Source organism: Euleptes europaea, chromosome 12 (genome assembly GCF_029931775.1).
Source record: "Euleptes europaea isolate rEulEur1 chromosome 12, rEulEur1.hap1, whole genome shotgun sequence".
Classification (NCBI taxonomy): Eukaryota; Metazoa; Chordata; class Lepidosauria; order Squamata; family Sphaerodactylidae; genus Euleptes; species Euleptes europaea.
The window spans coordinates 24,266,162-24,294,042 of NC_079323.1; the positions used below are offsets into that span (position 1 = coordinate 24,266,162).

A 27,881-nucleotide genomic window follows, 5' to 3' on the forward strand; every position below is an offset into this window, starting at 1 on the left:
TCATTTGCACGTGTCAGTGTTGTTGTCTGTACTTCTTTCCGCTTCTGTCGGTGCCGAGTATGAGGCCTCCACACTGTGCCACATGCCGTAGGCAAAATAAATAACAAAACCTGAGGGAATGAACAAAGCATTAGAGAGGGCAGGAAGGCACACAGGCTGTACCTATTACATTAAGAACATAAGAAAGGCCATGCTTGGTCAGACCAAGGCCCATCAAGTTCAGCAGTCTGCTCACACAGTGGTCAATCAGGTGCCTCTAGGAAGCTCCCAAACAAGACAACTGCAGCAGCACCATCCTGCCTGTGTTCCACAGCACCTAATATATTAGGCATGCTCCTCTGATCCTGGGGAGAACAGATATGCATCATTACCTCAAGAGAATATGCTACAGCTAATACAGTGATACCCGTTCAGTGGCTCAGGGGCCTACTGTGGCTCTTCTGAGCACCATTGCTTGTGGAAAGCCAGCAATGGGGCTTGTGGGTAGCAGGTTGTTCCCATCTTCAAACATCCACTGCTGGAGGGTGAGACACAACATGCTCAGAAGTAACTCTGGTAATAGTTACGTATTTTGTAGTTACGTATTTTGTAGTTGTATGTCTTTGTTTGGTGGGGTGGCGCACAAAGCATGCAGTACTTGTATTTAGATCAGGGAGTTATCATTTTATTGTAGTAATAATATCTGATAGTTTTAACACTTTTTTGTATTATATCAGATTTTGCTGGTATTTGACTGTAAATAAACTGAATTGAAAATTGAAATTGTAGTAAGTCTTTGGCTCATTCTCACTGCCAGTACAACAAACATCTCTCTCCTTTACTTGGGGAGACTCAGTGCCACAAAGCTTAAGGTAGACTTTAACTCAAGAAATCATGAGGTAAAGGTGTAAAGGACCACTAAAGATACAGATGGGATTCTGGTCCTCTCAATATTCTAGAACCAAGGCCAGGCAAAATTAGTGAACAAAAACTCTCAGCCTACAAGATTCAGGAAGTAACCCACACTACACTTTAAGAGAGGACCTCTTATTTGTAGGGTTCATGTGGTGAAGTAATCATGAAGTATCCCTATCAGGTATGCACAGTGAACCCCTCTTCTAAATGATTATGTATTGTAATTTGTAATTCACTACAGACTGAAGATCTTTCAGAGCACAGTAAATAACAGGAGCTCTGACCACATTGGGGCATATTCAGAAAAAAGGGTTTCCCTCTCAAAATTTGACAAGGAGTCAGTGTGTGTGTGTGTGTGTGTGTGTGTGTGTGTGTGTGTGTGTGTGTGTGTGTGTGTGTAAAGCGCCGTCAAGTCGCAGCTGACTTATGGCGACCCCTTTTGGGGTTTTCATGGCAAGAGACTAACAGAGGTGGTTTGCCAGTGCCTTCCTCTTGTGAAGAACTTTAGTGGGTCAAAAACACATGTAAGAATTGGGACTTCAGATACTATTGAAAAAAGGGTCTTGGCCATATAAAATGTTGATTTTTAACTTTGCACTATGCCTTCTGAAAAGCAGCAAAGAATTTTTCCTCACAGTGTATTTTTTATAATAGGATCTTGCAAATCCTAAATTACAGCATGGGCTGAGGGATTAAAGGAGACCCAGACTAGAACAAACAAAGGGAGAAAGAGAGAAAATAGTTAGGGAAGGGGAAAATGAGATGGCCACCTGCAAGTCCTTGCAGGTCCCCTGCTTGTACTTAGAATAAATCTGATCATGAACCATGGTCAAACACCAACTAGCAAACTCACCTACTGACATCCAGATAGCAAAACGTATCCAGGTGCCACCGTCCAGCTGCATCATGAGATAAATATTCACAAAGATGCTCAGGATTGGAAGGATAGGCAGAAAGGGGACCTGGAAAACAAAACAAGCACAACTGTACTTCTGGATCACACCTAAAGGCAGGCATGGAGCAGTTCACACAGTCATTTTCTCGTGAGGTCATGTCAAAATCAAGGAACAGCTTCATTGCAGATCACTTGCTACTAAAGTAAATTTGTCACCCCCTGATCAATGGAAGGAAATGGGGGAAATTACACACATATTCTATCTAACTGCAGTTTAAAATTGAATGTGGAAACCAATCTCAGCAAGTAAAAATTCACCTGGGTTGGGACTTTCCCCTGGGATGTGATCCTATTACATCTATAGCAAACGTCGGTCCTACTATAGATATACTTGGTCACCAGCTTCCTTGTTAAAACCAACAGTAAATTCAATGTCACCTCATTAATTTTATTGATGTTTTGTCTAAACACTCCACAAAGATCAGAAGTAAACAAGCAAATTAAGAATCAAAAATACAAATGAGCCTTAAATCAACCAAATGCCTGCTGCTGAGAGATAGCCTTGCCCCTACACACTTCAAGCTAGCAGAGACGGGAATTCATTAGCTGCCTTCCTACCATGATATATGCCTGGACTCCTGGTCTGCCATACTGATGACCACCCTGATACCACAAGCCTCTTTTACTGAGTTAGAATACAGAACCTGGGCTGCATCAGTTCTTTTCCTGTCCACACATTTTTGTAACAGGTCACTATTAGCACAATAAATAGCGAACAACTCAGAATTGTAGACCTGAAAGTCATGTTGAAGGAGGGGCCATGGCTCAGTGGTAGAGCATCTGCTTGGCATGCAGAAGGTCCCAGAATCAATCCCCGGCATCTCCAGTTAAAGGAACCAGGCAAGTAGGTGATGTGAAAGACCTCTACCTGAGACCCAGGAGAGCCACTGCTGGCCTGAGTAGGAAATACTGATTTTGATGGACCAAGGGTCTGATTCAGTATAAGGCAGCTTCATGTGTTCATGTGAGTTCCAATCTCCCTTCACTCCCAGGCCCCTGAAGAAAAACCTCTGGACACACAGCTAAGCTTCTCCTCAGATATCAGAAGGAAACTGCGTGACTAGCCCAAGGTCACCCAGCTGGCTTAATGTGGAGGAGTGGGGAAACAAATCCGGTTCACCAGGTTAGCGTCCGCCACTCATGTGGAGGAGTGGGGAAGCAAACCTGGTTCTCCAGATCAGAGTCCACCACTCCAAACAACCGCTCTTAACCAATACACCATGCCAGCTTGCTTTTTTTTAAAACCACAACACTCTTAACTACTTCAAGATTTAAAGCATCAGCAGGTGTGGTACAGCTTGTTTGCCATTCAGTCAGAAGGAAGAAGTGCGGCCTAGCCTACTCTCAGCCTAACCTCTGTTAAGACAGGCATACAAAAAAGGAATACGAGGAACACTGAAGGCTAAACCCGAGGTGCATTTAGCCAATCTGCGTGGGAAAGTTTGCTCTCTGTTCCCCACAAGTGTTTTCTCCTAGCAAAAGCAGCCTCCCATTAATCTGTCCCCGAATGTGAGAAGTCAGCAGGCCCTGGGATTGCTTTCCGCAACCCGTTTTCTTGCAGGCTGCTTACCTTGAAGGAGAGCTTGGTTTTGCTTTCAGGTTGTCTCCAAATAACCACAGTGACAACAAAGCAGAGGAGGAAAACTATAACAAGCAGGCTAATAGCCCATGTGGTCCCCTTCATCAGAGTGTCTTTGCCAAGGACAGTCAAGCTGCAGAAGGTGACGATAAGGAAACCTGAGAACAAGATACACAAGTGTTTGTTATTCTAACATAGTGGAGAGGAGGGAAAGCTACAATTTTAAAGTGAAATCAGGTCAAGTAAAACCACCAGGAGCAGCCACACATACTGATGTAGGTAGGAGGATTCCATAGCTTGCAATGCCCATTTGCTGTACTGCTTAAGGCAAGCGGATGTTTTCTTAACAGTTAGCAGGAAAAAGCTTATCGATTATGGTTGCCAGGCCTTCTTTGTTGGGTTTATTTGTATCCCTGTGCCTTTAACAGATTGCACAAAACAGGCAAAAATGCAGCAAGCAAGCCTTAAAAAAAAAAAAAAACCACAAGCATTGTTTGATCTCCATGGTGGGACAAGGTCCAGCTGTTGAGGTGCTATCTCCTAGGCAGATGTTACAAGCCAACTCCACCAAGCTCTTGAGCTAAGAACTATGACAGACCTTGGTGCAAGTGCCAGCTCAGGCATGCGCTGGCCAGGTAAGCCTTAGCCATTACCCTCAGCTGCACAACCTTGTCACAAGTGAATATAAAAGGGTTTCTCACATCATGTACTGGAAACACTTTGCATGTTAGCAAAAGTTTTTCATAAAAGCATCGTTTACTATCATCCAGTTATCTCTCTGGCCATTTATAAACGGCTGTTTCCTCGTTGTCACCCCACTTACTATTTCGGGGCTTTGCTTTGATTATGCTTGCATTTTCTAACCGTCAAGAGGTTGCCTCGCTCTCCCCGCCCGTTTCCACATGTTTTGCCCGCGTTTTGTGGATTTGTGTTTAGCCGGCATCCAGAAAACATCGGGAAAATGCACGGAAAGAGTGAGCCGACCTCTGATGGTCGGAAAATGAATATATAATCAAAGCAAAGCCCCAAAATAATTGGTGGGGTGACCGTGAGGAAACAGCCATGCATAAATGGCCTCTGTGTTTCCTCCAGTATTAAATGGTCTTCACCTAGAGACTATGCTGGACATGCCAACCATTCCCAAATGGCCTGGAGAAAAAAGGAGGTGAGGCTATGGGTCACTGGTCAAGTGTCTGTTTTGCAAGCAAAGTGTCCCAGGTAGCATCTCTGGTTAAAAGGATCAGGTGGCAGATAATGCAGAACAGCTCTGGTTGAGACCCTCAACAGCTGCTGCCAGTCAGAGAGGACAATGTGGATCTTGACAGACCATTAGTCTAAGTCAGTGGTTCTCAACCTGGGGGTCGGGACCCCCAAGGGGGTCGCGAAGTGTTTTCTGGGGGGTCGCCGCCACTGTCCTGGGACAGCCCCCATCCCGGGCTGTCCAGGACTAACCCAGACACCTTGTAACCCTGATCCATCCGCGAGGGCAGGGAAGACCCCAAGCAGAGAGGTGAGGAACTGGCCGACCGACAGCCAGAAGGAGCTGGGCTGCAGAGACGCGGCGGCGTGCCGCCGCACACCAGCTGTAGCCCCGCTGCCCAGCTGAGAGGCCGGCGGGCCAGCCCTGGGCGCGGTCGCACCTGCACCGGGCAGATGATGCGGCAGGATGTGTGGGAGGCAGAGGAAGCTCCCCTGGCTCGGCCAGTTCAGGTCTCGCAGGAGAAGAGGGCGGTCCCCCTTGAGGCCGCTACAGCCACGTTGTTTTTACTTTTAGCCACGCTCGGGTGGGGGGGGAGCTTCAGCCTGGAATCCAAGTGCGCATGTCTGTAGTGTGGCTTCGCTTTTCTGCCCTGAGTCATCAGTTCCGCTCTGCCCTGATTCATCAGTTTCACTCTGGCAAGGCCAAGGGGGAGAGAGTTGAGGTGCATGTGCAGTTCGGGATTTCCCCCTCGAGCGCGCAGGTTCGGTGAGGCGCAGAAGGAGCGGTGAATGGCAGAGGGGAGAAAAAGGCACGAAAAGTCCGAGCGGGATAAGCGGCCCTCGGCTCTTTCCTGGCCCTTCGCTCTCGTGAGGTGATTAAACGGAGCTCCGCTTTGAGGGATAACTGCAGTTCTGTGCACAAGCAGTGTCCCAGTCACAAGAGATGGGGTTTCCTCACGAGAGCCCCGGCCTGCTTGGAAGAGTTTTTGGGGAGAGAGGGGAGGTCAAGGAACGCAGTGCATGCTCAGAGGCACTCTTTCCTCCGTGCCAGGAAAGGTTGCAGCGCCACACAGTCACAGCCGCTGCGCAACAGGTGGTAGTACCGTTGGCTTGTTGGTTTTAAACTTTAAAATTTAAAGTAATTATATATATGGATACCCTGGACTGCCAAAAAAACAAATGTGTTTTCTTTATCCTATTGAAAATGTCATTTATGCAAATGTGACAAGGGTCGCAGGTTACTTGGCAATTGTAAAAGGGGGTCGCGACTTGAAAAAGGTTGAGAACCACTGGTCTAAGTGGAATGCAGTTTCATGAGTTGAACATAATCCATCCATATTTTCCCACTTGGTTTGTCAAACACACCAAAACCCTTATTTAACACAATTCACACAGCCCCACCACCTCCATCAGCCCTGAATCAATAGGCACGGCCACATCTCTTACCTATGATGCAGGAGGAGACATTCACTATAAACCCAGAGAGTTTGGAAGGATCAGAGTTTTGGGGGAAGAGAACAGCTTTTAGGGAGCACTTCTCTTCTTCCTCCGGAAGAAACCCAACCTGGGATTCACTGGTGCTCACAGACTCATTGTTGTCTGCCTCATCCGTTGTGCTGGCCATCTGGTATGCCAAGTTGGGCTGCTCAGGTTGGTACCTAAGAGGAGGGAAACTAAGTTAACAGACACATCACCTGTAATGACAAGGAAGGCTGGCCTAGTTTTTGTTTTCTTCCACCTGGATATCATCACTGATGAGTCTCAAGAAAAGGGATGGCCAAACACTGCCAAACATTACCTAAATATTTTGGGTTTATCCAGAGCTGCAGTTTCTGGACACCATTGTGAAACTGTGCAACGGGCACCTAAGCACCATCTTATATTGAAAACCCAGTGACCAAACATACCTGCATGCTTCCAGCTACCACCCAGAACTATAAAATAATCCACAGTCTACAGTCAAGAACTAAGTTAGAAAGATCTGTGAAAAGATTTTCCACACCATGTGCATCTAATGAAGTGAGGTTTGACTCATGGAAGCACATATTAGCATATACTTTGTTAGTCTTCAAGGTACCACTGAACATCTGTTTTTTATTTTACTTTCATTTCCTTAGACAAATCAAACCTGCTCTTCTCTATTCCTTCGTATTTAATTATTTATAATATGTATATCTTGCCTATCTCCATAGATTCAAGGTGGCTACACAAGGGAACTCTGAAGATACCCACTATTTAAACAAACCAAGGAACAGGAGCACAAAACCACCCCACCAAGAGGAATCTAGGACACCAGTAACCTAGGAATATCCATACTGAGATAAACTTTAAAAATATAGAAGTGGTTTTCTTCTCAAAGATTGAGAAGACCTTATCAGTTCTAGAAGTGAGTTCTCTTTATCTGATGCAGCCCCTTTTCCTGTCTAATTTTAGTCCCCCCACACAATATAAGGAAGGGCCTGTTTTATATAGAGTCAGATCTATAACCACTCTAACTTTTTAAATCAACCGACAAGGCTGTTAGCCCTAAAAAAAAATCATGTGGGAGGAGGCTACACGGCCTTGTGATTAGAGGTGTCACAAGCAGATGTTATTGCAAAGCAGCCTGCCAAAGCAAATAAAGATAAAGGATTTTGTCCAGGCAGCTGTTAGGCTGAAGGAGTGATCAAACGCGGCACGGACATCTGGGCACAAGCAAGCCCCGAGCTATCTGCACCCACGATTAGGTGAGTGTAAAGGCGGAAGGGATCTTAGAAGCCCAGGTAGCAATGCTTCTGAAACCAATGTGCTCTCAGGATTAGCATTTGTCCTTTGGCTGTTAAATGGATGCCAGATTCTCAAAGGCCTTAATCTGTTTTCGGCTATCGTGTACAGCTACTTTTGAGCCCAAAGAATTTTTTTAAAAAATAAATGCCCCTTTGCTGCACATTAGGGTCCACCCTTTGGTGGTGGAAAGTGCTGTCACATCAAAGCTAATTTATGGAGACCCCATAGGGTTTTCAAGGGTTTTCGTCCTGCGTACCCTTAATGACACCGTTCTTGTTAGTTTTTAATTGTTGAATTTGTGTATACATGTGTCCTGTTTTCAAAGCCTTTTTAATTGTTCACCACCTTCAGAGTGGAAAAGCTGCATACAAGTGTTTTAGATAAATACTGAGCTAAATGGCTTAATGGTCAGACTAGATATAAGGCTATTGGGTATTATATGACCAGGCCTATGGAACAGAGGCACATTCTGAAATAGCTAAGTTAAGAAAGCATCTGATGTATTCAGTCTTTTCTCTGGGCTGCTGTGTATAAAAGTTGCTTCGTACCTTAGTACCAACACGCAGGCAGCCACCAAGGAGTAAGCCAGGAGTGTCCCGATGGACATAAGATCAACGAGATCTTTCAGGTCAAAAAGAAAGGCCATGACAGCTGGTGGGAGAGACAGAAAGAAAACATAAATAAACCAGGATATTTACATTTCACAAAAAAGCCAGCTTAACTGTAGCAGTTCAGTCCTTACGCACACCTCCATTCAGACCACCCTCAGAGAAAAGAGAAATTAGTAAATTGCACAGGGAGGGGGAGAAGAACAGGAGAGAATGGCCAACACAGCCAGCATTTATCTTCTGGTTTTTCCTGCAGTAATCTTCACTACTGAAGACCACTTTTTAAAAATTGGACAATGGCTGTCTTCAGGAACTGCGCAGAGTCCGTGAAGAAGAACCTTGAGGTCTAGAAAGTACAAGTAATCCTACATGCAACACTTTCCATTGCTTTACTTGTTTGAAGAAGTGAAACTTCTGGCAAAAACTGTGACAGGAGACGTAAACAAGGAGCAGTGAGAACCCTAGAGAAAAACAAAATACTGCAGAATGTATACATTTCTCCAGGATGATAGATTTTCTCCAAAAACAATCTAGTTTCTGAGCCTTTGACACTGCACATATGTCCAGTTTTTTTTACAACCATGAGAGCTTGAAACATCTCTTTAAAAATAATCTTAAGAGTTCTTCGTGTGTCCCTAGATTCTACTGTACACAAAGCCATTGAACACATGAAGCTGCCTTATACTGAATTAGACCCTTGGTCCATCAAAGTCAGTATTATCTACTCAGACCGGCAGTGGCTCTCCAGGGTCTCAGGCAGGGGTCTATTCACAAGCACCTACTTGTCTAGTCTCTTTAACTGGCGATGCTGGGGCCACAGCCCCTCCATTCCATGCTATACTTCTCCCTGACACTGTGTCGAAAGATCTCTCAAATCCCAAGACTAATGAAGCCTTGGCTACTTACCGTAGAGGCTCATTCTCTTCCGAGGCGAAGGGCATCCTGAGCAATGGGTTGTTTTCCTCTCCATCCAGGTAGGCAGGACCTAAACTTAAAACTTCCTGTCTCCCTTGGCGGGAAAACAGCCTACAGGAAGCCAGTTGCCGGCTAGCCTAGCTATGTTGACAGGAATAAGTACGAACTCGCGGGAAAATGCTTGCATAAGAACGTAACAGCTTGTGCTCATAACGTGAGCATAGGGACAGTCTTAACAACTAAATAACGTTGTCATTTCTAAAAGATCCCGGGTGGGCAGGGTGCCCTTCGCCTCAGAAGAGAATGAGCCTCTACGGTAAGTAGCCAAGGCTTCATTCTCCCCCGAGGCAAGGGCATCCTGAGCAATGGGCCCTTATCGAGCTCCCCATTGGGTGTGTGTAGCTCTAATCGACAACGTTTTGCAATACCCTACGGCCAAAGGCTGCCTGGGCAGAAGACCAGGAGTTAATCCTGTAGTGCTTAACGAATGTTGAGACCGATGACCAGGTGGCGGCCCGACAAATCTCCTCAGCAGGTGCCTGTTTGTCAAATGCAGCCGTGGTGGCCGCACTTCGAAGGGAGTGAGCCGTGATGCCACCTGGCACCGCAATACCGGTCTTCTGGTATGCCTCTTTAATGCATTGCCTCAAGGTGTAGCCGATAGCAGCCGCTGACACTGAAAATGCCTATAAACATAAAGTCAGATTGTCTAAACTCAGCTGTCCTATCTATGAAAATGCGGATAGCCCTCCTTAAGTCCAGTGAATGCCACTGGGTTTCCTTGGGACCTGATGGCTTAGGGCAGAAGGATGGAAGGTTAATCTCCTGTGTCCGGTGGAATCTAGAATTGATCTTAGGCAGGAACGTGGGGTCGGGTGTTAGCACGACCTTATCTTTATGGAACACGCAAAGGCCTTTCCTAATAGATAGGGCTCTTAATTCTGAAACTCTCCTAGCGGAGGTGATTGCCGTCAGGAAGAGAACCTGGGTCCCTTCGGCAACAATCATTCTAAGCCCTGCCCCATAATGGGGGGGGGGGGTCACAAGACCAGACTATGCTTCCTCTCCTTCCTTGCATGCTAGAATTTAACTCAGGAGACACCTTTTGGATAGATGAGAAAATAAACTGCAAATGTAAGACCGTTAGATAATGTTTTTCCTTTTTTAGCAACCAGCCTGGTGAAGAGTTCTTCGGAACTTGAATGTACGCTGGTTTTCCTTATACTACTTAACCTACAATACATGAAAATCTTCTCCCCCACCCCATTGATGTGTTTATGGGAGGGGAAGTCTACAAAGTACTTAGAAAGCTTTTTACATTCCATACTCTAAACCTCTTTGCCGATTTAAATTATGAACCTTGCTTATAATCTAGTAGAAAAAGCAAGCACAATATGCAACAGGAGGAAGAATTTCACAATAGCTTGTGCAAGGTACCTTAACTGTGCCTGACTTGCACATTTCAGGCTATCATAAGTATCAGAAAGCCCTATTTAGAAAAACGACAGGTGGACACAAACCTTGGCAGTTGTTGTGCGTGTATGATTTTGACTGTTAGGGAGAATATGCGATGAACCAGAGCTCTAAAGCAAAGGGGAGTAAAACATGTCATCTGTAGACAGACTATAACCTCAGCAATCAAGACTGTTCAGTTTAAGGGGAGATGGAATTTGACTGCTGGACCTCCTACAGTAATGAGTAAGGCAGAAATCCTATAACGAGCAATGCTAGAAATAACTGGGGTAGCCAATACGAGATGTGCTGTACCAAGAGAATTATTTTTCTTTAGGCACTGTAACCCATTCAATAAAAGATCAAACAAATAGGTGCAAAGATTATTTGCCAGAAGGGCACTAATGAAGCAAAATCTCACAAGGATAGGAGGAAAGAATCAGGTTCACTGTCCTGTCTTCCTTGGAAGAAGGACAAGATAAAAATTGTAAAAGGCAGGCCAAGTTTTCAAAGAATTCTTTGTAAAGAAAGGAAGGAAGAACAAAAGAAAGGGAAGAAAAAACGAAAAAGGAAGGAAGAATGAAAGAACGAAAGAACAGGAAGAACGAAAGAACAAAAAACGGGAAGGAAAGAACGGAAAAGGAAGGAAGAACGAAAGAAAGGTGACAGTATTCATATATAAGGTTGCACTGGTTTCTAACAATTACCTACCCAGGACTTAGGAGTGCCCCCCCTCAAAAGATGCCTGTACCAGTGAGTACTGCCACAAAAAAGCCCTTGTAATTATCTGCACACAAACTGAACTTGACCACTTCGCACACTGAAATCAAATGGTGGAAATAGCTTACAGCGAGCTGTTTGTGTTTAAAACAGTGGTGGATCATTCATTTGTGTTATTTTGAAATGTGGATCTGGTCTCACCTGCCACAGCTCCTGATACTAAGGTAGCAATCATCGGAGTTTTCGTCCTCTCATTGACACGAGCCAAACATCTGAACAGGAGTCCATCTTCTGCCATGGCGTAAATGACTCGAGGCATGGGAAACATAGACCCAAGCAGGCTAGCAAGGGACAAAGGCAGCAATTATTGACAATACATTTCTTACATACCCATGGCATAAGCAAATACAACGTAGAAACATTCCAGCAAAATGGTCTTCATCTCTACCTTAAGGAATGTACATTCTTCACAGAAAAAAACAATTTGCAATATCAGCATCTAAAACCAGGATGAGAAAGAGAAAGAAGAGAAGGGATGCTTTTGGAATCTTGTAACAGTGAGATCTAGAAAACTCTACTTCTCTCACTAAAGCTGGAATTTCCACTCAGTCTTACAGACCAATCCTAAACAGTGCTACCCTTTAAGCACACAGACTGACTGCTTAGGATTTCTCTGTTAAGAATTTCAAGCAATTCATTCTAAACTAAAACTGGTCTCTCAAACAATTAAACCGACATTTTAAACTCCTGCTTTTCTGCCTAATATGGAATTCAAGGTGCCTGGTATTTAAGTCCAGAGACTGTAAAATGAAAACAGTAAATTGTACCAAAAACAGCCTCAGATATCACATTAAGATCAAGTAGAGCCATAATTCTACAAGTGTACCAAGAATAAATACATGCTGTAAATCTGAGGATGGTCTCAGACATGCCCTTTCTGACGCAGAAATAGGATTTGGGCTTTTAAAAATCCTGCATCTGAGGATGGTGGAAAGGAGTGCCCTTTACAGTAGTTACTATGTCTTTCTCTCACTGAGTCACCATATTGATCACCAGCGTGTTTCCAAAGGCTTGAGATCTATCTTCAGGCAGCTATATCCAATACCCAACGGAGCCTCCCTAAGTAGAATTACATCTTTCTAAGTCCACCTACATAGGACGGCCATGTAAATGCTCTCTTAAGGACGAGAAATAGGCATCATCAAGGCACCATCAAGTGAACATTTCCTACCTACCATTCCTACTCCCCACTAATATATTTTGAGTTGTTGCTCGGGGAGGGGGTGCTTTCTTCATAACTTAAACAATTGTTTGAAATATTGTCGAAGGCTTTCACGGTCAGAGTTCATCGGTTCTTGTAGGTTATCTGGGCTGTGTGACCATGGTCTTGGTATTTTCTTTCCTGACGTTTCGCCAGCTGCTGTGGCAGGCATCTTCAGAGGAGTAACACTGAAGGACAGTGTCATAGACACTGATAACCTACAAGATAACCTACAAGAACCGAATTGTTTGAAAGTTACCTTTATCGTAGTATCCTTTCAAACAAATTTTAAGCGAAGATGGGAGCAGACCCCTTAACAGTGTAATGGATTTAAAACTGAGATTTAAAATGAAGATCATGGATGGTAGGGAGATGCACAATGTGATATCACTCTTCTGCTTTCAATTTCCAGTTATATATGGAGCTCACCCTACCAACAGTTTATACCCAATGGCTTGTTTCACCATCTCTAAAAACCAGAGGAAGTGTGGGGAACGGGATGGGAAAAGAGGGGCTCTTTCTCTGCAATTCCTCAATGGTCACCCATTTGTTTTTCATATCTGTTCATCAGTAAGAATCTATTTTCATCGTCCACCATTCAGTACAATGTGTTGTTAAGGCAGCTTTCCAAATATTAATGCCATCAATACAACAGAGAGTAAACCACAGAAGTAAAAGCAACAGAACAGCAACTCAGTAGTCAGGGATCAGAAGACAAAGAGACATCCTCTGCAGCAGGACAACAGAGGAGTTGGAGCACCATGATTTCTACTTCAGAAACAACATGGATCTAATTATAAACATAGAACTGGGTCCCATCTAAAATTTCTGCACATGCCGGGGGGAGGATTTTCACTCACATCAGGGGTTAAGAGCAGTGGTTTGGAGCAGTGGAATTTGATCTGGAGAACTGGGTTTGATTCCCCACTCCTCCACAGGAGTGGCGGAGGCTAATCTGGTGAACTGGATTTGTTTCCCCACTCCTGCATATGAAGTCAGCTGGGTGACCCTGGGCTAGTCATATTCTCTCAGCCCCACCTACCCCACAGGGTGTCTTTTGTGAGGAGGGGATGGTGATTGTAAGCTGGTTTGATTCTTCCTTAAGTGGTAGAGAAAGTCAGCATATAAAAACCAACTCTTCTTATCCCACAGCAGACCTCAGACTGCCGCCCCCTGCCAAACAGCAGCATTTTGAAGGACATTTTGGGCTGCAGGTAGAGGAGAAGAGGCAGGGAAAATTCTATTTCTGTAGGTGCAAATCCTTCTTTCTGGAAATTTTCAGGTGGGATCCAACTCAGAAAACCTGCTTAAGGCACACAACTCTTAAAGCAGCCTTTTTTGCCTTCTGCTGTAGAGCAGGTTTGTAACACCTTCACTGACCCAAGTCAAAGGAAATAACACTTACCTAGTAGAAAGAGCACAGAGTGAGCCCACAGCTACCGCATAGTTTGCACCTTCCCATTTCACATACTTAAAAGCATTAGGCAATGGGCTGTTTGTATCTAGCAGGTAGTAAGGCATCATAAGAGTGAGGGCGGCTGACACACCAAAGTATGCAACAAAGCAAATAAGAAGCGAGGCGACAATTCCTATTGGAATCGCTTTCTGGGGATTTTTCACTTCCTCTCCTGCAAAAAATCAGCAAACACAGAAACTGTTATTGCAAAAATGAACATTTAATAGGCCAACTCCCTCCTTGGCAGGGAAAATACCACTCTTCCCAGCCAGCAATGCTTAATCTTACTTGCGTCACCAAATCAAAGCCATCAAGTTGTAGCTAACTGACGAAACGGTACGCATTTGCCAAAAGGTACATTTCCTCTTTCAAGTTTTTAGCTTTTCAACGAATCAGTTCGTATTTGTGCAAGATATTTCTCCTACCGACACCCTTTTTTGTTTCTCTATTAAGATTTAGGACAGAAAGCAATTCTTTTTGCCACATTAAAACTGGAAATGGGATGAGATTCATATAGTATGGTGTATATATTCCTGCTAAACAAAATTAAGATTCTTCACTACCACCACATTGGAGGGGGGACATGCTCAGCAGGAAAAATCATAAAAACAAGATTACTTTCCACATGAAGAATTAATAACGTACACCTAATTACCATAGCTAATGGCATGTAGTTACATTGTTAATAACTATGACATTCCAGAATGTTGCTCTAAATGTGAAACAGCTTGATTCAAACACACCGAAGTCACATGGTTCACTAAAACAAGTCACATGGTTCACCAAAATGGAATCTGACTCGCTTTTACTTGTCTCCATTTCTAAGTAATTAGCATTTCTCCTTTCGAGTTTATCAACAAGAGCTAGAAGCTTTTTTAAAAAACTAGAACTATAACCCTCATAATTCTGTCCAGAGACTACAGTCACTAAAACAAACAATTTCAACGGACACGGCCTGCAGATGTCTATCCCAACATGAAGCCTTCCCAATCACATAACAATCAGTTTTGGAAGTTCTGACTGCCCGAAATGTTTAATCAACTAGAACATCTAGAAGGAGTCTCAGGGACAACTCTTTCACTCACCTGTCATGCTAGTTACTACTGATGATACCATGTCAGCTCCCTCAACCCACCTTGACTTACTACAGGCTTTGCTGTTATAATCTGGTGCTTTTTAATATCTTCATGAAGCCATAGTATGAGATCATCCATAATTCTGAGTTGGTCGTCATCAGTATCTGGGGGACACCTAGATCTTTATTTCATTAACTAAGCAGCTAGAACCACCTATCTCTGTCCTAAAATCAGTGCCTAGAAGGCACAGTCCAATGGACAAGCAAGAACAACCAGGGGAGTGGGGGGCACAAACTAGCAATATTAACTCTTCATAGCCAACATGATGATAGGACATCAAGGACATGGCATACTCTGATGTGAGTGTTGGAAAGCTTGTAGGACTTCAGCATACTTATTGTTGTGCTGGACAGTTAAAACATTGGGTGCTGCAAAGCTCACCAGAGGTTGTTAATATACATAACTTGGCAGTGCCTGGTCATCTCCACCACAAAAGATGCACTAAGGAACTTATATTGCTTTTCATCCCATCCTGTGACTTTACCTTCAAGGACAGAGGCCATGGCTCAGCAGTAGAGCATTTTCTTTGCATACCGAGGAAGGTCCCAGGTTCAATCCCAGGTAACTGGCTAAACAGATTAGGTAGTGATGTGAAAGGCCTCTGAGACCCTAGAGGGCCACTGCCAGTCAAAGTAGATAGCACTGACATTGCTAGACTAATGGTCTAATTAAGTATAAGGCAGCTTCAGATATTCCTTCCTCCAACTGGTGTCAGGGAGAAGTTCGGTGAAGCCTTTCCATTGGCATGTTAACTTAAAGCAAGCACCCTTTATTTGGTAGAGATTCCTCCACCCTGCAAAGCAGAGGCATTTAAAGATGTTATCACCTGTGTGCGTGTGTTAAGCGCCGTCAAGTCACTTCTGACTCATGGCGACCCTATGAGTTAATCATCTCGAAAATGACCTCTCATCAACAGCCTTGCTCAGGTCTTGCAAACTAAGGGCTGTGGCTTCCTTTATTGAGTCAATCCATCTCTTGCTGGGGTCTTCCTCTTTTCCTGCTGCCCTCAACTTTTCCTAGCACCTGTAGCCAATGTTTATTATGCAATTCTGCTTAGTTATTACTTCCAGTCAACAGTTCTGGCTACTACTTTAATTCCCACCTGTGGCACTGCTGACTACTTACGGGCATCCCATGCTGCATGGTAACGGGGTGAGAATTTTATTTTACTTCTGACTCTCTACTCCTATAGTTTAATGCTATCCTGAACAGCAAGTATTCAAATAAGGCACAAACACAGACAGAATTAACAGTGAAGAGGTGCGCTCACTCATGGTGAAGTGTGACCTTACCTGTGGTGGCAATGCAGTCAAATCCTACAAACGCATAAAAGCAGGTAGCTGCCCCTGACAGAACTCCAGAGAAACCATAGGGCATGAACCCACCGGCACCATGTGGGATTTCCTCCTGGGTGTCACTAAAAACATCAAACAAGAGACCGGAGGGGATTCTGTTAGCAAGACTCACCCATTCAAAGGATATCCTTGCAACCAGACACATGTTTGACAGGGTAAAGGCCTGTTCTATACTCTTTCTCAGGCTGACCCTTTCCTTACTAGATTGTTGTGATTTTATCTCTCTCCCTCTGAGAAAGCATAGTATGCAGTTTGCTATTGGTTTAAGTGTCACAATCTTCCTTCAAAGAATCCTGGGAACTGTAGCTTGGAGAGACACATAAAAGCTCATGCTACACCAAAACCTGTTTTTCCTTTATGGAGCTGCAAGACTCATATTTAGCTTTGCTGCAATACAATAAAAAGGCTACCCCACTGAAACGTGAAGATATTCTGTTAGAGATCCATAGGCTTCATTCTAAATTACAGTTATTTGGTACTGGTTTTATTGTTGTAACCTACTCTGGGTCCCAGTTATCTGGAAAAAAGGGCCTTTTTTAAGAGCCCCGTGGTGCAGAGTAGTAAGCTGCAGTACTGCAGTCCAAGCTCTGCTCACGACCTGAGTTCGATCCCAACAGAAGTTGGTTTCAGGTAGCTGGCTCAAGGTCGACTCAGCCTTCCATCCTTCCAAAATTGGTAAGGTAAGTACCCAGCTTGCTGGGGGTAAAGGGAAGATGACTGGGGAAGGCACTGGCAAACCACCCAGTAAACAAAGTCTGCCTAGTAAACGTCGGGATGTGACATCACCCCATGGGTCAGGAATGACCCCGTGCTTGCACAGGGGGCCTTTACCTTTTATAACGGTTTTAAATAAACAAAGTTCCCACAATTTCCTCAGGTGTGAAAAAACTATAAAACAATTTTAAAGTCTGTGGTATGGCTCTGCCCGAAAGTTTGGGGCTATGCAAAGGACATGCAGATTTGAAGTCATTACAAAGCCCAGCATATTAAGGCTGTAATACTCTCAAGTATATAGGAAATCCCACTGAAATTTGTGAGAAATATTTTTTGAGTAGGAATTGATAAAATAGGGCTTACATACTTGATTCCTTGATTATTTTTGAGAGATTTTTTTCTAAGTGTCTACAAATCTGCCAGATTTATTCAGGAATGGACTGGATATTCAAAAGGGGTTTTAAATCCCCATTCATCTTTCATTATTAAGTCTTGCATAACTTTGTAAATCATAAGGAAAGCATCTGACAGCTGCTTGCTTCTTCTTATAGCCAAGGGATGCTGTGCTGTAAAAGCCCAAATTAACAGTGCGATCCTAAACAGTTTCAGCATTCTAAGACTACAGAAGTCAATGGATTTAGAAGGGTATAAACTCTTCTGCAGATTGCTCAGTAAGAGTTCCACCCTCCTTTTTATCACAACAACCTAGTAAGGTAAGGGTCACTTTGCCAGAGAGACAGCAGGTGGCCCACAGTTACCCGGTGAGCTTCATGGCCCAAGTAAGAATAGGAGCCTGAGTAACCCCAGTCCTAGCTTGGTGCTTTAACCACTACACCACCACCACCCTCAGAGTTGTACTGTGTGTGTAAAGGTGCCGTTAAATCACAGCTGACTTATGGTGACTCCAGCAAGGAATGTTCAAGGCAATTAGAGGTGGTTTGCCATTGCCTTCCTCTGCAGAATTTGCCTTAGAGGTCTTCCTTCCAAGTACTGACCCTGCTTAGCTTCTGAGAGCTGGCAAGATCGGCCTATACCATGATGCCTTCCTTCCCAGTTTTGTAGTACTGTACCCAAAAATTACTCAAAAGTGAGATACAGTACACAAACTGCCCCTGCCCCCAAAAAACAACCTCCATGTTGATGGCCTCCACGTGCTTCGTAGCATGTCAACTAACCCCCAACTTGCTCCAATCGAACAATAAGCATTGGGGAATGTTCTACCATTCAGTAGGTCCTTATACTAGAACATTACCCCTGTGCATTTCTTTTGAAAAGGCTTTACATTTCACACTTTTTTTTTGTGAAAAAATTTTTTTCTTCTTCTAGTGTCATACACATGTTAAAACTGACTCAACAGTAACTGAGAGGCACAAATTCAGCAGGCAATCAAACAAATCCATTTATTCAGGGTTGGGCAATGATCACTCAATAAATGAATTTGGAGGGAGCCTACTGTACACCCTGGAATGAACCTGCAAAGAATCTTTCAACTGCTATCATCGCTACTCACTAAAACAAGTAAAATCATCCCGTGGCTCTGGAATATTGGAAGAGAAGAGTTAGTGGGTCAAGAACAGGAATGACCAACAAAGGAAGGAGGTGCATAAGAACATAAGGCCATGCTGGATCAGACCAAGTTCCATCACATCCAGCCATCTGTTCACACAGTGGCCAACCATGTGACTCTAGAAGGCCCACAAACAAGACAACTGCAGCAGCATTGTCCTGCCTGTGTTCCAAAGCATGCTCCTCTGATCCTGGAGAGAATAGGTATGCATCATGACTAGTATCCATTTTTACTAGTAGCCATGAATAGTTCTCTCCTCCATGAACATGTCAACTCCCCTCTTAAAGCCTTCCAAGTTGGCAGCCATCACCACATCCTGGGGCAAGGAGTTCCACCCCTTTGAGCTCAGGGGCTTGCTCTTGGCAGTCAAATTCCAGAGAAACTGAGCTCCTGGAAAAGTAATGCAGTAGCCTGTGACCTGAGCCAGGACAGAGACAAAGAGACCTCTGTATTACCTAGCAGGATTGTGAAAATCCTTCTCAGAGCGTAGTTTAGGAGGTGGTAAGAGGATTCCTTCTGTGGCTGGAAACATGGGCAGATTTAGCAACAAAATCTTGACGATTTTCCCCCCCTTTGGTATACAAGCCTTTCTTAATGTAAGAAGGCAGTGGTGTTAGCCAGTTCTGATTTCATTATTTTGTCATCTGTCTGCTGTCCAGGGAGTCTGAAGGCTTTGCATAATATTCAGAATAAATATCCTCGCCTACAACTTAAATTCAGCGGCTTGGATCCCGTACCTCTCCTCCATGGAGGGTTCTCTCTGGGTACTGTGAAGGCCATCCACAGCTAAGCTTGATTCCTCTCATGCTTAGGAACTTTGAGCTAATTGAAAATTAGCTGGAATTACACATCTGGAGTTGCCTGGCAAGGGAGGATGAGAACTCTGCAACAGAGGACTGCCTCTACAGCACCTGGAGAGAAGCAAAGGTATAGGATCCGAGCCATTGTGTCTTGTTTTATTTTTTAACTGTAGACACAACCGGCTCTGAAGGAGGCCAACAGGGCACCCAGTTCCCAGAGGTGTGGAGGTTTCAGAAATGTCACTATCATCACAACAACTGGGGGGTCCACTTGCTCGCCTATGCAGAGGTGTCAGTACACAAACCATACCTCCCCATGTGCACAAAGCAAAAACAAAATCTAATATAGGAAGACCTGTGTGTGACTCTTAAGCGTGAATCACAATAAACACTCTTATAAACCAATGTAAAGAGTCAAGTTCATTTGCAATGCAGGTAGCACATCCACTATAATTGTTTCCAATACAACTGGGATGGTAGATATTCCCCACAGGTGACTAAATCAAGTCCATAAATTGAAAGCACTCCGCAGAAGACACTACGAGGAAGATGGGTCTTCTAGAAGCAATCCATTTCGTGGTTGACTTCTTTAGTTCCAACTGCCTTTTCTTATGTACTGCATCAATCCTTAAGCTTACAATCAGCATACAAAATGTATGTAACACCTTTCAAAGTTCCAAAAATGGATACTAACTCCACATGTGAACAGCAACAGCCCATATGCTCACACTGGGGGGGCACCTCATGAACTCTAGTCTAAACACGTTCTAACAAACGGCACCAAATTAAGCAAAAATGAATTCTTAAGATGGAACTTGCACAGCGTGCATCGCCACAAAAAAACCCACAACATACAAACATTAGAAAAATAATAAAAGCTGGCACTTACTTGTATCCATGTGAGGCGTTTGTTGCATTATTCACAGTGTCACCTGGGAGTTGCCAATTTTTTATTGATCCCTTCACAAATCCCGACACCATCACAAAGCCCAAGACAAGAACGTTGATGCAAGTGAACACTTTGTTAACCATTGCAGATTCTTTCACTCCGAACGTTAAAAGTCCTAGGAAAAAAATTGATTGGATAATTAGACATTTTGCACTCCAGCCGTAAAGAAAAAACAAGGTGTTTTATTTCTGCAAAAGAGATGTATTGACCCCTTCATCCCACACAACCCACTGTGCTGCTAATCATTTTTTAAAAAAAATTTGGACACCACATCAAGTTACTGACAAGCCTGGTTCAGTAATACAGTATAATCATAGCTTAGTGATAGAGCATCTGCTCTGCATGCAGAAAGTCCCAGGTTCAACCCCTGGCATCTCCGGTTAACGGACTCAAGTAGCAGATTGACATGAAGGACCTCTCCCTGATATCCTGGAGAGCTGCTGCCAGTCAGAGGAGACAATACTTGCCTTGGTAGGCCAGTGGTCTGACTCAGTATAAGGCTGTTTCACGCGTCTCAGACTTGCTATGGGTTGCACTGATAAAGTATCCATGCAATCATTCACTTGTGTAAGCAGGCGTTCTGAGCTTCTTTGCCGTTACAGCTACTTGCTCACAAACTTGACAGGCCTAAAATATGGGCACTTTCAAAAGTAGTTACCAATGCAGAATGAGGAACTGCCCATTCAGGGTGGAAAAAAAACAAGTAGTCCCAAAGTTCGCACCTAAAGACCACACCTGGTCTGCATCCTTGGGAAAACCTGCAAAATGCTGATTGACCCAGAATACGGCATAGCTGCAATTTTCACATATCTGCAGACTGTTCATAAGACCAGTTCAACAAATGCCAAAATACACAGGTGGATCTTGCATTTTTATAAAAATGGCATTTGGTTTCAAGTAAACATACTGCTGGTTTTAATTTCAGCATAATTACATGCAACTACGGGGCTGGAAGGATTTTTTGTTTTGTTTTGTTTTAGAATTCTGCAGTCATACGTACATATTTTAATGTTTTGACTCTTCTAAAATAAACAGCCATCCAACAGGGCGGCTGCAATTTGGTCTTTTTTTTTTTTCCACAGCCTCCTGGCTGGGACATTATATGAACTGGCAGCATATGAAGGTGACAGTTACAAACCCAAGTTCTTCTGCCATGTCCAGAGCCTTTCAGCTGCCATCTCCCTAGCAACCATATATTCCATGGATGGTATAAGCAGCCACTATTGTAGCTCTCCTCATTTTTCCCCTTCAGCATCCAGGACACGCTTATCAAAGCAATTCCAAACAGGAGGTGGCCACAGCAGCCCTAACTCTGCAGCTGCTCAACAGGTCAACCTGACACTTACAGCAAACAAAGACACTTTAAAAACAAAGCCAAAATAAATCAGGGTGTTCTTCTTTTCCAGCAAAAGCAAACAGGAGGATTGCAGAACAACGAATTATTAGCCAGAGAAGCTTCGAAAAGTGAATCTGTCTTCCTTACCTGTTAAGATTAAGATAATGAACACAGAAAAGATGTCCGGGTATTTTGCTAACACTCCAGGAGCATCCATAGACATGTGCTTATGAAAGAAGGTCTCAAGATGCTTGCCTATAAGTTCATCAAATGTTGCGCTCCATGCTCTGGCCACGCTTGACGTTCCTGTCAGAGAACAAAAAATCAAAACCTGCGATAGTCTGCTTGTTGTTCGATTTAGAACGCAGAAAGACAATGAAGGAGAGAGGGGAGGGAGGTCTTTGGGTGCACTGAATTTGGACCAGAGAGAGACGGTGCAAAATTATTCATGCACATTCCTATAAACCCAAATGGCAGACTAGGGCATCAATAAATTCAATGTGGGGATTGCTGCCAATCCCTCCTAATCTCTCTCTCTCCCTTACACATACACACCTTATTTGTGTATCTTTTTTAAAAGGTGTGGGTTCCTGTTCTTCCAATTCCAAGCCAAACTATACAACACACACTTTGGGGAAGTTGTAGCCCCAAACTACCCTGACTGGTGCTAATGGAAGCTAATGGAATGATCTCCTGAGAGCTTGTTAGCCAAATGTACTTTCTAGTTATCAGGCATGGCAGCAGGTTCAGTTAGAGACTTCTAGAAGAAATGCTGCAGAATGCATTTTTATCCTACTATCCATTCAGTCTTCCATCTAGAATCCAAAATTAGCATAATCCTTGACTCTCATTTTTTGACAAATGTCCTTTATCAATCTCTCAAATTCACAACACAGGGCTAAAGTAAGCAGCTGAATTTTCTTTCTACCCATGTACTTCTTCTGACCAATGTATAGCACAAATCCTATGCAGAGTTAATCCAATCTAAGCCAGTTGAAATCAATGCATAGGACTGTACTCCAAGTGGGCCATAAGAAAATCTGACACTATACTAATTGGTCCAAATATTTTGTAAGTTACACCACAGCTACCAAGCTTTCTTTATATGAAAGTGTGGACACTTGTTTCCCCTATTTCCTCGAGCTCTCAAAAATATTAATAACTGGAATTTCAGCAACAGAGTGAAGAAGTTAGTATTACTAGGTCCCATACCACTAGGGTGGAAATGGCCATGTGGGACACAGCCGAAGAAGTGGTTACTTCCCATATTATTGCTATGGGTTCCCTAGGGAGGTAAGCGAGCAGCCACTTGTGACAAAGACGCCTTTTCTTGCTAAGTGAATGATGCAATCATATCCATGATTACTCCAGTGTAAACCCATTGAAATCAGTTGGTTATTACTCTGCATAGGACTAGATAGATAGATAGATAGCCTGCTCTTATGGAGAGCCAAGTTCTAACACACTCAATTGTATAAAAGCCAGAATCCAAGGAAATGTGCATTTCAAAGTTATGACCACAACCACCTTTGTCTGTCCTTGTCTTTTTGAAGTGTCTATCAAATATAAATGAACCACGCTTGCCAAACATTTGCCCTGCACTTAGTTTAATAGCCCTTTGAAGTGTTAAACCCCATCAGCTAGACTTTTTGATCTTACTGAGAGCTTCAGTCGGAGGATCTTTTGTATCAACTATTGACATATTAAGTGCATTCTAGCAAAGTACATGGTCTTGCTGCCCACCCAACCACTGGAGTCTTAACACTAGCTAATCCTAAATTTGGATCCTACATTAGCTAAGACTTTCTGGCAGTTTTTGACCAGGGCCCCAAAAGCTAATCCCCTATAATCCCTTTTGAAAATGGAAGATTCTTCTCCCTGGCCAGGCCTCTCCCATTGAGGGAATCAATGCCCACTTATCATTAGAAGACATATGTTTAGATCTGCGTAATAGTTACATATTTACTTGAAAGGAAGATGAAACAGTGTAAGTGACCATCCCTGAAAATGTTGAACGCAAAAAGTTTCTTTTTTTAATTATTGGACATAACTGTAATTGGTATGCGAATTTAAGATATTACCCTCTTTTTTGATGGTATACCTGGAAAAAAAACTCGTCTTGCATTTGAGTAAGTACTGCGAGTGTACGCCTGGCTTGCCACTAACACCCACACAATCCTATGTATAAAATTATAGCTTTAGTTCACTATTGTCCCCTACCCATTGCCTTGTTCTTTGATGCCTTATCTGTCTATCAATAACATGTTCTGCAATTTTTTTAAAATGTCCTTAAATGCCTGTAAACATATAATTGTCCTCCTTGGGAGGGAAAAGGGGGCTTTTGGTTCCTATTATGGTGGGACTCAAGTTCTTTGACAGTTGACATAACATACAAGAGGCTGAGAACCACTGATCTAGACCACTATCTCTATACGCTCTATAAACTACTGATGTAAAGAGGAATGCATATAAGGAAAGTTGGGAAGGGCCCCTGAGCTCTGTGAGTCTGAGGGATAACAACCTTGCTCAAGAATAAGCCCTCCTCTCAAACACTTCCACATGTAGCCCCAAACTGGAAAAGGAACAATATGCTGATGCATAGCAAATTCACCCCCAGGGGCATGATCCAGAGGGAGAAGAAGAGTTGGTTTTTATATGCCTACTTTCTCTACCACTTAAGGAAGAATCAAACCAGCTTACAATCACCTTCCTTTCCCCTCCCCACAACAGACACCCTGTGAGGTAGGTGGGGCTGAAAGAGTGTGACTAGGCCAAGGTCACCCAGCTGGCTTCATGTGTAGGAGTGGGGAAACAAATCCAGTTCACCAGATTAGCCTCTGCCATTCATGTGGAGTAGTGGGGAATCAAATCAGGTTCTCCAGATCAAAGTCCATTGCTCCAAACCACCATTCTTAACCACTACACCACGTTGGTTCTTGAACAGCTTCAACTCCCAAAAGCTTCTACCCTGAAACTTCTTGTTGGTCTCTAAGGTGGTACTGGACTTGAATATAACCATTCTATGGCAGAATGCCCTCTGAAACGTATTTTACTGGAGGCACTTGCTGTTTGACTGAATTGCTTTCCATATTTTGTAATCAGCCTTGACTCTCAAGTGAAAAAAAAGCAGGCTACAAATGAATAATAAAATAATAATGGTGGGACCTAATCCCACCAGCAAAGCTGATGGAACAATCAATTCTTCGCTGCACTACATGCACAAGTAGGGGATAGTTTAGCATTTATTTCAGGTTGTTAAAACGAGCTGGGGGGTTCCAGAACACAACTGTTTTAGCATCGGAAAGAAGAGGAGCCAGAAAAGCAGACTGAAAGAGGATGTGAAACGAGACTGACCACTTTTTCGTATCTCTATTCATCCCGTTGCTGCCCAGTTTTCTGACTTCAAGCCATGCTTCAGTCTAATGAGCAGCAGTCACTCCTATGAATTCACAGGACTGGAACAAAAATAAACTAGCTTGGCCATAAAAGCCTCCCCGCCCCATTAGCCCAGAGGCCTCTGAAAGGAAGGGGGGGCACAGAAGTTGTTACCCTAAGTTTCAAAATTTGGAGTCATGTAATTGTAGCAACCAGATATTCATAAAGCCACCAGACCAATGTCTTCTATAGCCTAGAATATAAATGAACATGTGAACACCATGGGCAAAGATTTTTTAAAAATCTGCAGTTCGGTTTCCTGAATTATCCCTGAGCACACCTCAGCACAGGTGAGCTATCCTTGAGCATTCCAAATTCAGTTCTTAATCAACCTCATACTTTGAGAAACTGACCAACAGAGAGAAGGGGGAAAGATTCCCACTGCTCCTAGGGAGTCACCCTCTGATCAAGAGCTGTGTTTTATAACGTGTACAAATGCCTACAAAGCAAGGAAATTCCTGAAACGATGTGTATGAACTCCAAGGGGATGTAAATAAATAGTGAGCTTTTGATGTTTAACATACATCCCTCCAAACCCTTCCAACAGCAACACTTATTTTTGTGAACAAATTTCCTCCTTGAATACAGTCACAAGGTGCTTCACCAACCACTACAAAAATAAACTAACAACTAACTTTATTTCTCTCTTCAACACCCCCCCCCCCACACACACACACACTTCCCTTTTTTATATATGATCTGAATGCTTGGGCCACACGATAAAAACTGCCCACTGCAGGACTGCACTGCACATAGTTTGGATACCAACACAGACAAAGACGAACATTGTTCAGCTGCATTCCAGTCATTGCAGAAGAGGAAAAAACCTGCTTTGAGCAGATTTTAGACACAGTTGCTGTAATGATGTAGAATTCCCTAAAGGTGTTCCTGGTGGTGATGCAATATTAAGCTCGACATGCTAAATTAAACTTGCTATCTAGGGAACAAAACTAAAAAATTTAAATCAATACAAGCCAAATTTATATACAGTCCCCCTACAGGGACACTAATTTAACGCAAGGGGAAAAAACAAATTCTGATACTCGACAGAATTCAGTAAATTACATGAACTGCGCGATTGTTTGGTCTAATAAATCAACCAAGCCATATTAGAATCAAACTACGCATTCAAAATAATTATGCGGTGCTATTCTATTGGGAATGTGCAACTTCAGGATGCAAACAAGGAGATCATGTTTAAATACTCCTCTATGAAAAAGTCCCTGCCAATTGAGGATAAAATAGAAGAGATGGCACGAGACCTGGCTGAAACTACTAAGGTGTTTTACCCCTCAATAAAAAGGTTTTTTTTAAGTCACCAGCCCAGGGGGTGGGAGGATACACCATGTGAATATTGGTCACATGGTTAACTAGGTTGTACCGTGGAGAGCAAATTCCATGTGAGATTTACCACTGGGGAAACCAGCATGGAGAGAATTATACCTATCCTCAACTGCGCTGCTTTTCCCACCCTGCCCCCGCCTACCCAACAGATGCTTTCAAGTATTAAAAAAAGAAAGAAACCAAACCTGCTAGTCAAGCCTTTAGAAAAGTAAAACATCAGCGCATTCTCAGTATGCCAGTTTCCTACATGCAACCTATTTTTACTGGGAGAACTGGCAATGCCACTCCTACAGTTTGAAGTGCTACACATATGTACGCACGTGTGTGCATGAACACACACGTCCCCTACACAAACACATAGTCTGCCAACTCTTGACAGTGCCAATCTCCTCTCCTCTGTATTAAATTTTCCCATGCCCTCAAACAGGAGACTGGCAATCAAATATGGTCTTGCCGATTACACTTTAAGGACCTAATGCAATACAGCACGGTTTTATCAGCCAGGAAGCAGGTCCACACACAGGGTTAAGGATCCATTCCCCTAAAGATCCATTTTCCAGTGCAAGAACTAAAAGAAATTCTTGAATCATAGTAAGCCTCCTTCTGCTGAATTTGAAGAACAGATCCTTGGGATCCAGCCCCATCTGGGGCAGCTACCTTCACCTCCTCCCCAAACAAGAGTCAGAAACTCAGACCACCATATATCATAGTCCAATACCCTTAATCCTACTGATTTCATGGGTCTAAACGTGTTTAACTTTATACTGCAATGCACTTTCTCTCTTTTTCTTAGTAACAGCATCATCTAGAACTAAGTATTATCAGTCTATCCATGTTCAATAACCACTCCTTCTTACCCAAATTGATTATGTTGAAACAGGAAACATAGAGTAGCTTGCACAATGAGCTTTGAACTCTGAAAAAAGGGAACTGCTGTTAAGAATACTATTATACAAACGTTCCACAAATGCAGATGTGCCGTTAAATGGAGCAGTGATCCAAAATACCCACCAATGACATAGGAAAGAATGAGATTCCATCCAGTGATGAATGCCCACAGCTCACCCACAGTGACATAGCTGTACAGATACGCTGATCCAGTCTTTGGAACCCGAGCACCAAATTCGCCATAGCAAAGTCCAGCCAGCACAGATGCCAGAGCAGCAATCAGGAATGAGATCACAATGGCGGGTCCTGCATTTTCTCGGGCCACTGCCCCAGCAAGCACATAAACTCCTGCCCCAAGCGTGCTGCCCACACCGAGAGCAACCAAGTCAAATGTGTTGAGGCATCGCGAGAAACGGCTGTCTTCTCTTGTGCAGTCCACGACTTTCCGACGGAACAACTGCTGTCCAATGCCAACAAGACCTTTGCAACCCATCTTTCTCAAAGGAACCTAGAAAAGAAAGAAATGCATAAGTGAATCAAAGGCAGTTTGA

General features: G+C 43.4%; 1 protein-coding gene across 1 annotated transcript; it reads right to left on the reverse strand.

Moving 5' to 3' along the window:
- Positions 1-27,834, reverse strand: SLC7A1 (solute carrier family 7 member 1). Its single transcript, XM_056858099.1, has 11 exons — positions 27,454-27,834; positions 21,811-21,969; positions 20,268-20,442; positions 16,235-16,359; positions 13,756-13,978; positions 11,291-11,430; positions 7,943-8,045; positions 6,075-6,286; positions 3,420-3,586; positions 1,748-1,856; positions 1-110 (listed from the first exon to the last, which is right to left on the reverse strand). Exons 1-11 carry the CDS (start codon positions 27,821-27,823, stop codon positions 1-3), a joined length of 1,893 nt encoding a protein of 630 aa, XP_056714077.1. The 5' UTR covers positions 27,824-27,834.
- Between the last annotated feature and the right edge of the window lie 47 nt (positions 27,835-27,881).

Coding starts and splice junctions, on each gene's coding strand:
- SLC7A1 (XM_056858099.1), bottom strand. CDS start 27,823: ATGGGTTGCAAAGGTCTTGTTGGCATTGGACAGCAGTTGTTCCGTCGG. Junction 13,979..16,234: donor TGACTGCATTGCCACCACAG/GTAAGGTCACAC, acceptor GATTTTTTGCAG/GAGAGGAAGTGAAAAATCCC. Junction 11,431..13,755: donor CTCTGTGCTCTTTCTACTAG/GTAAGTGTTATT, acceptor GTCCCTTGCTAG/CCTGCTTGGGTCTATGTTTC.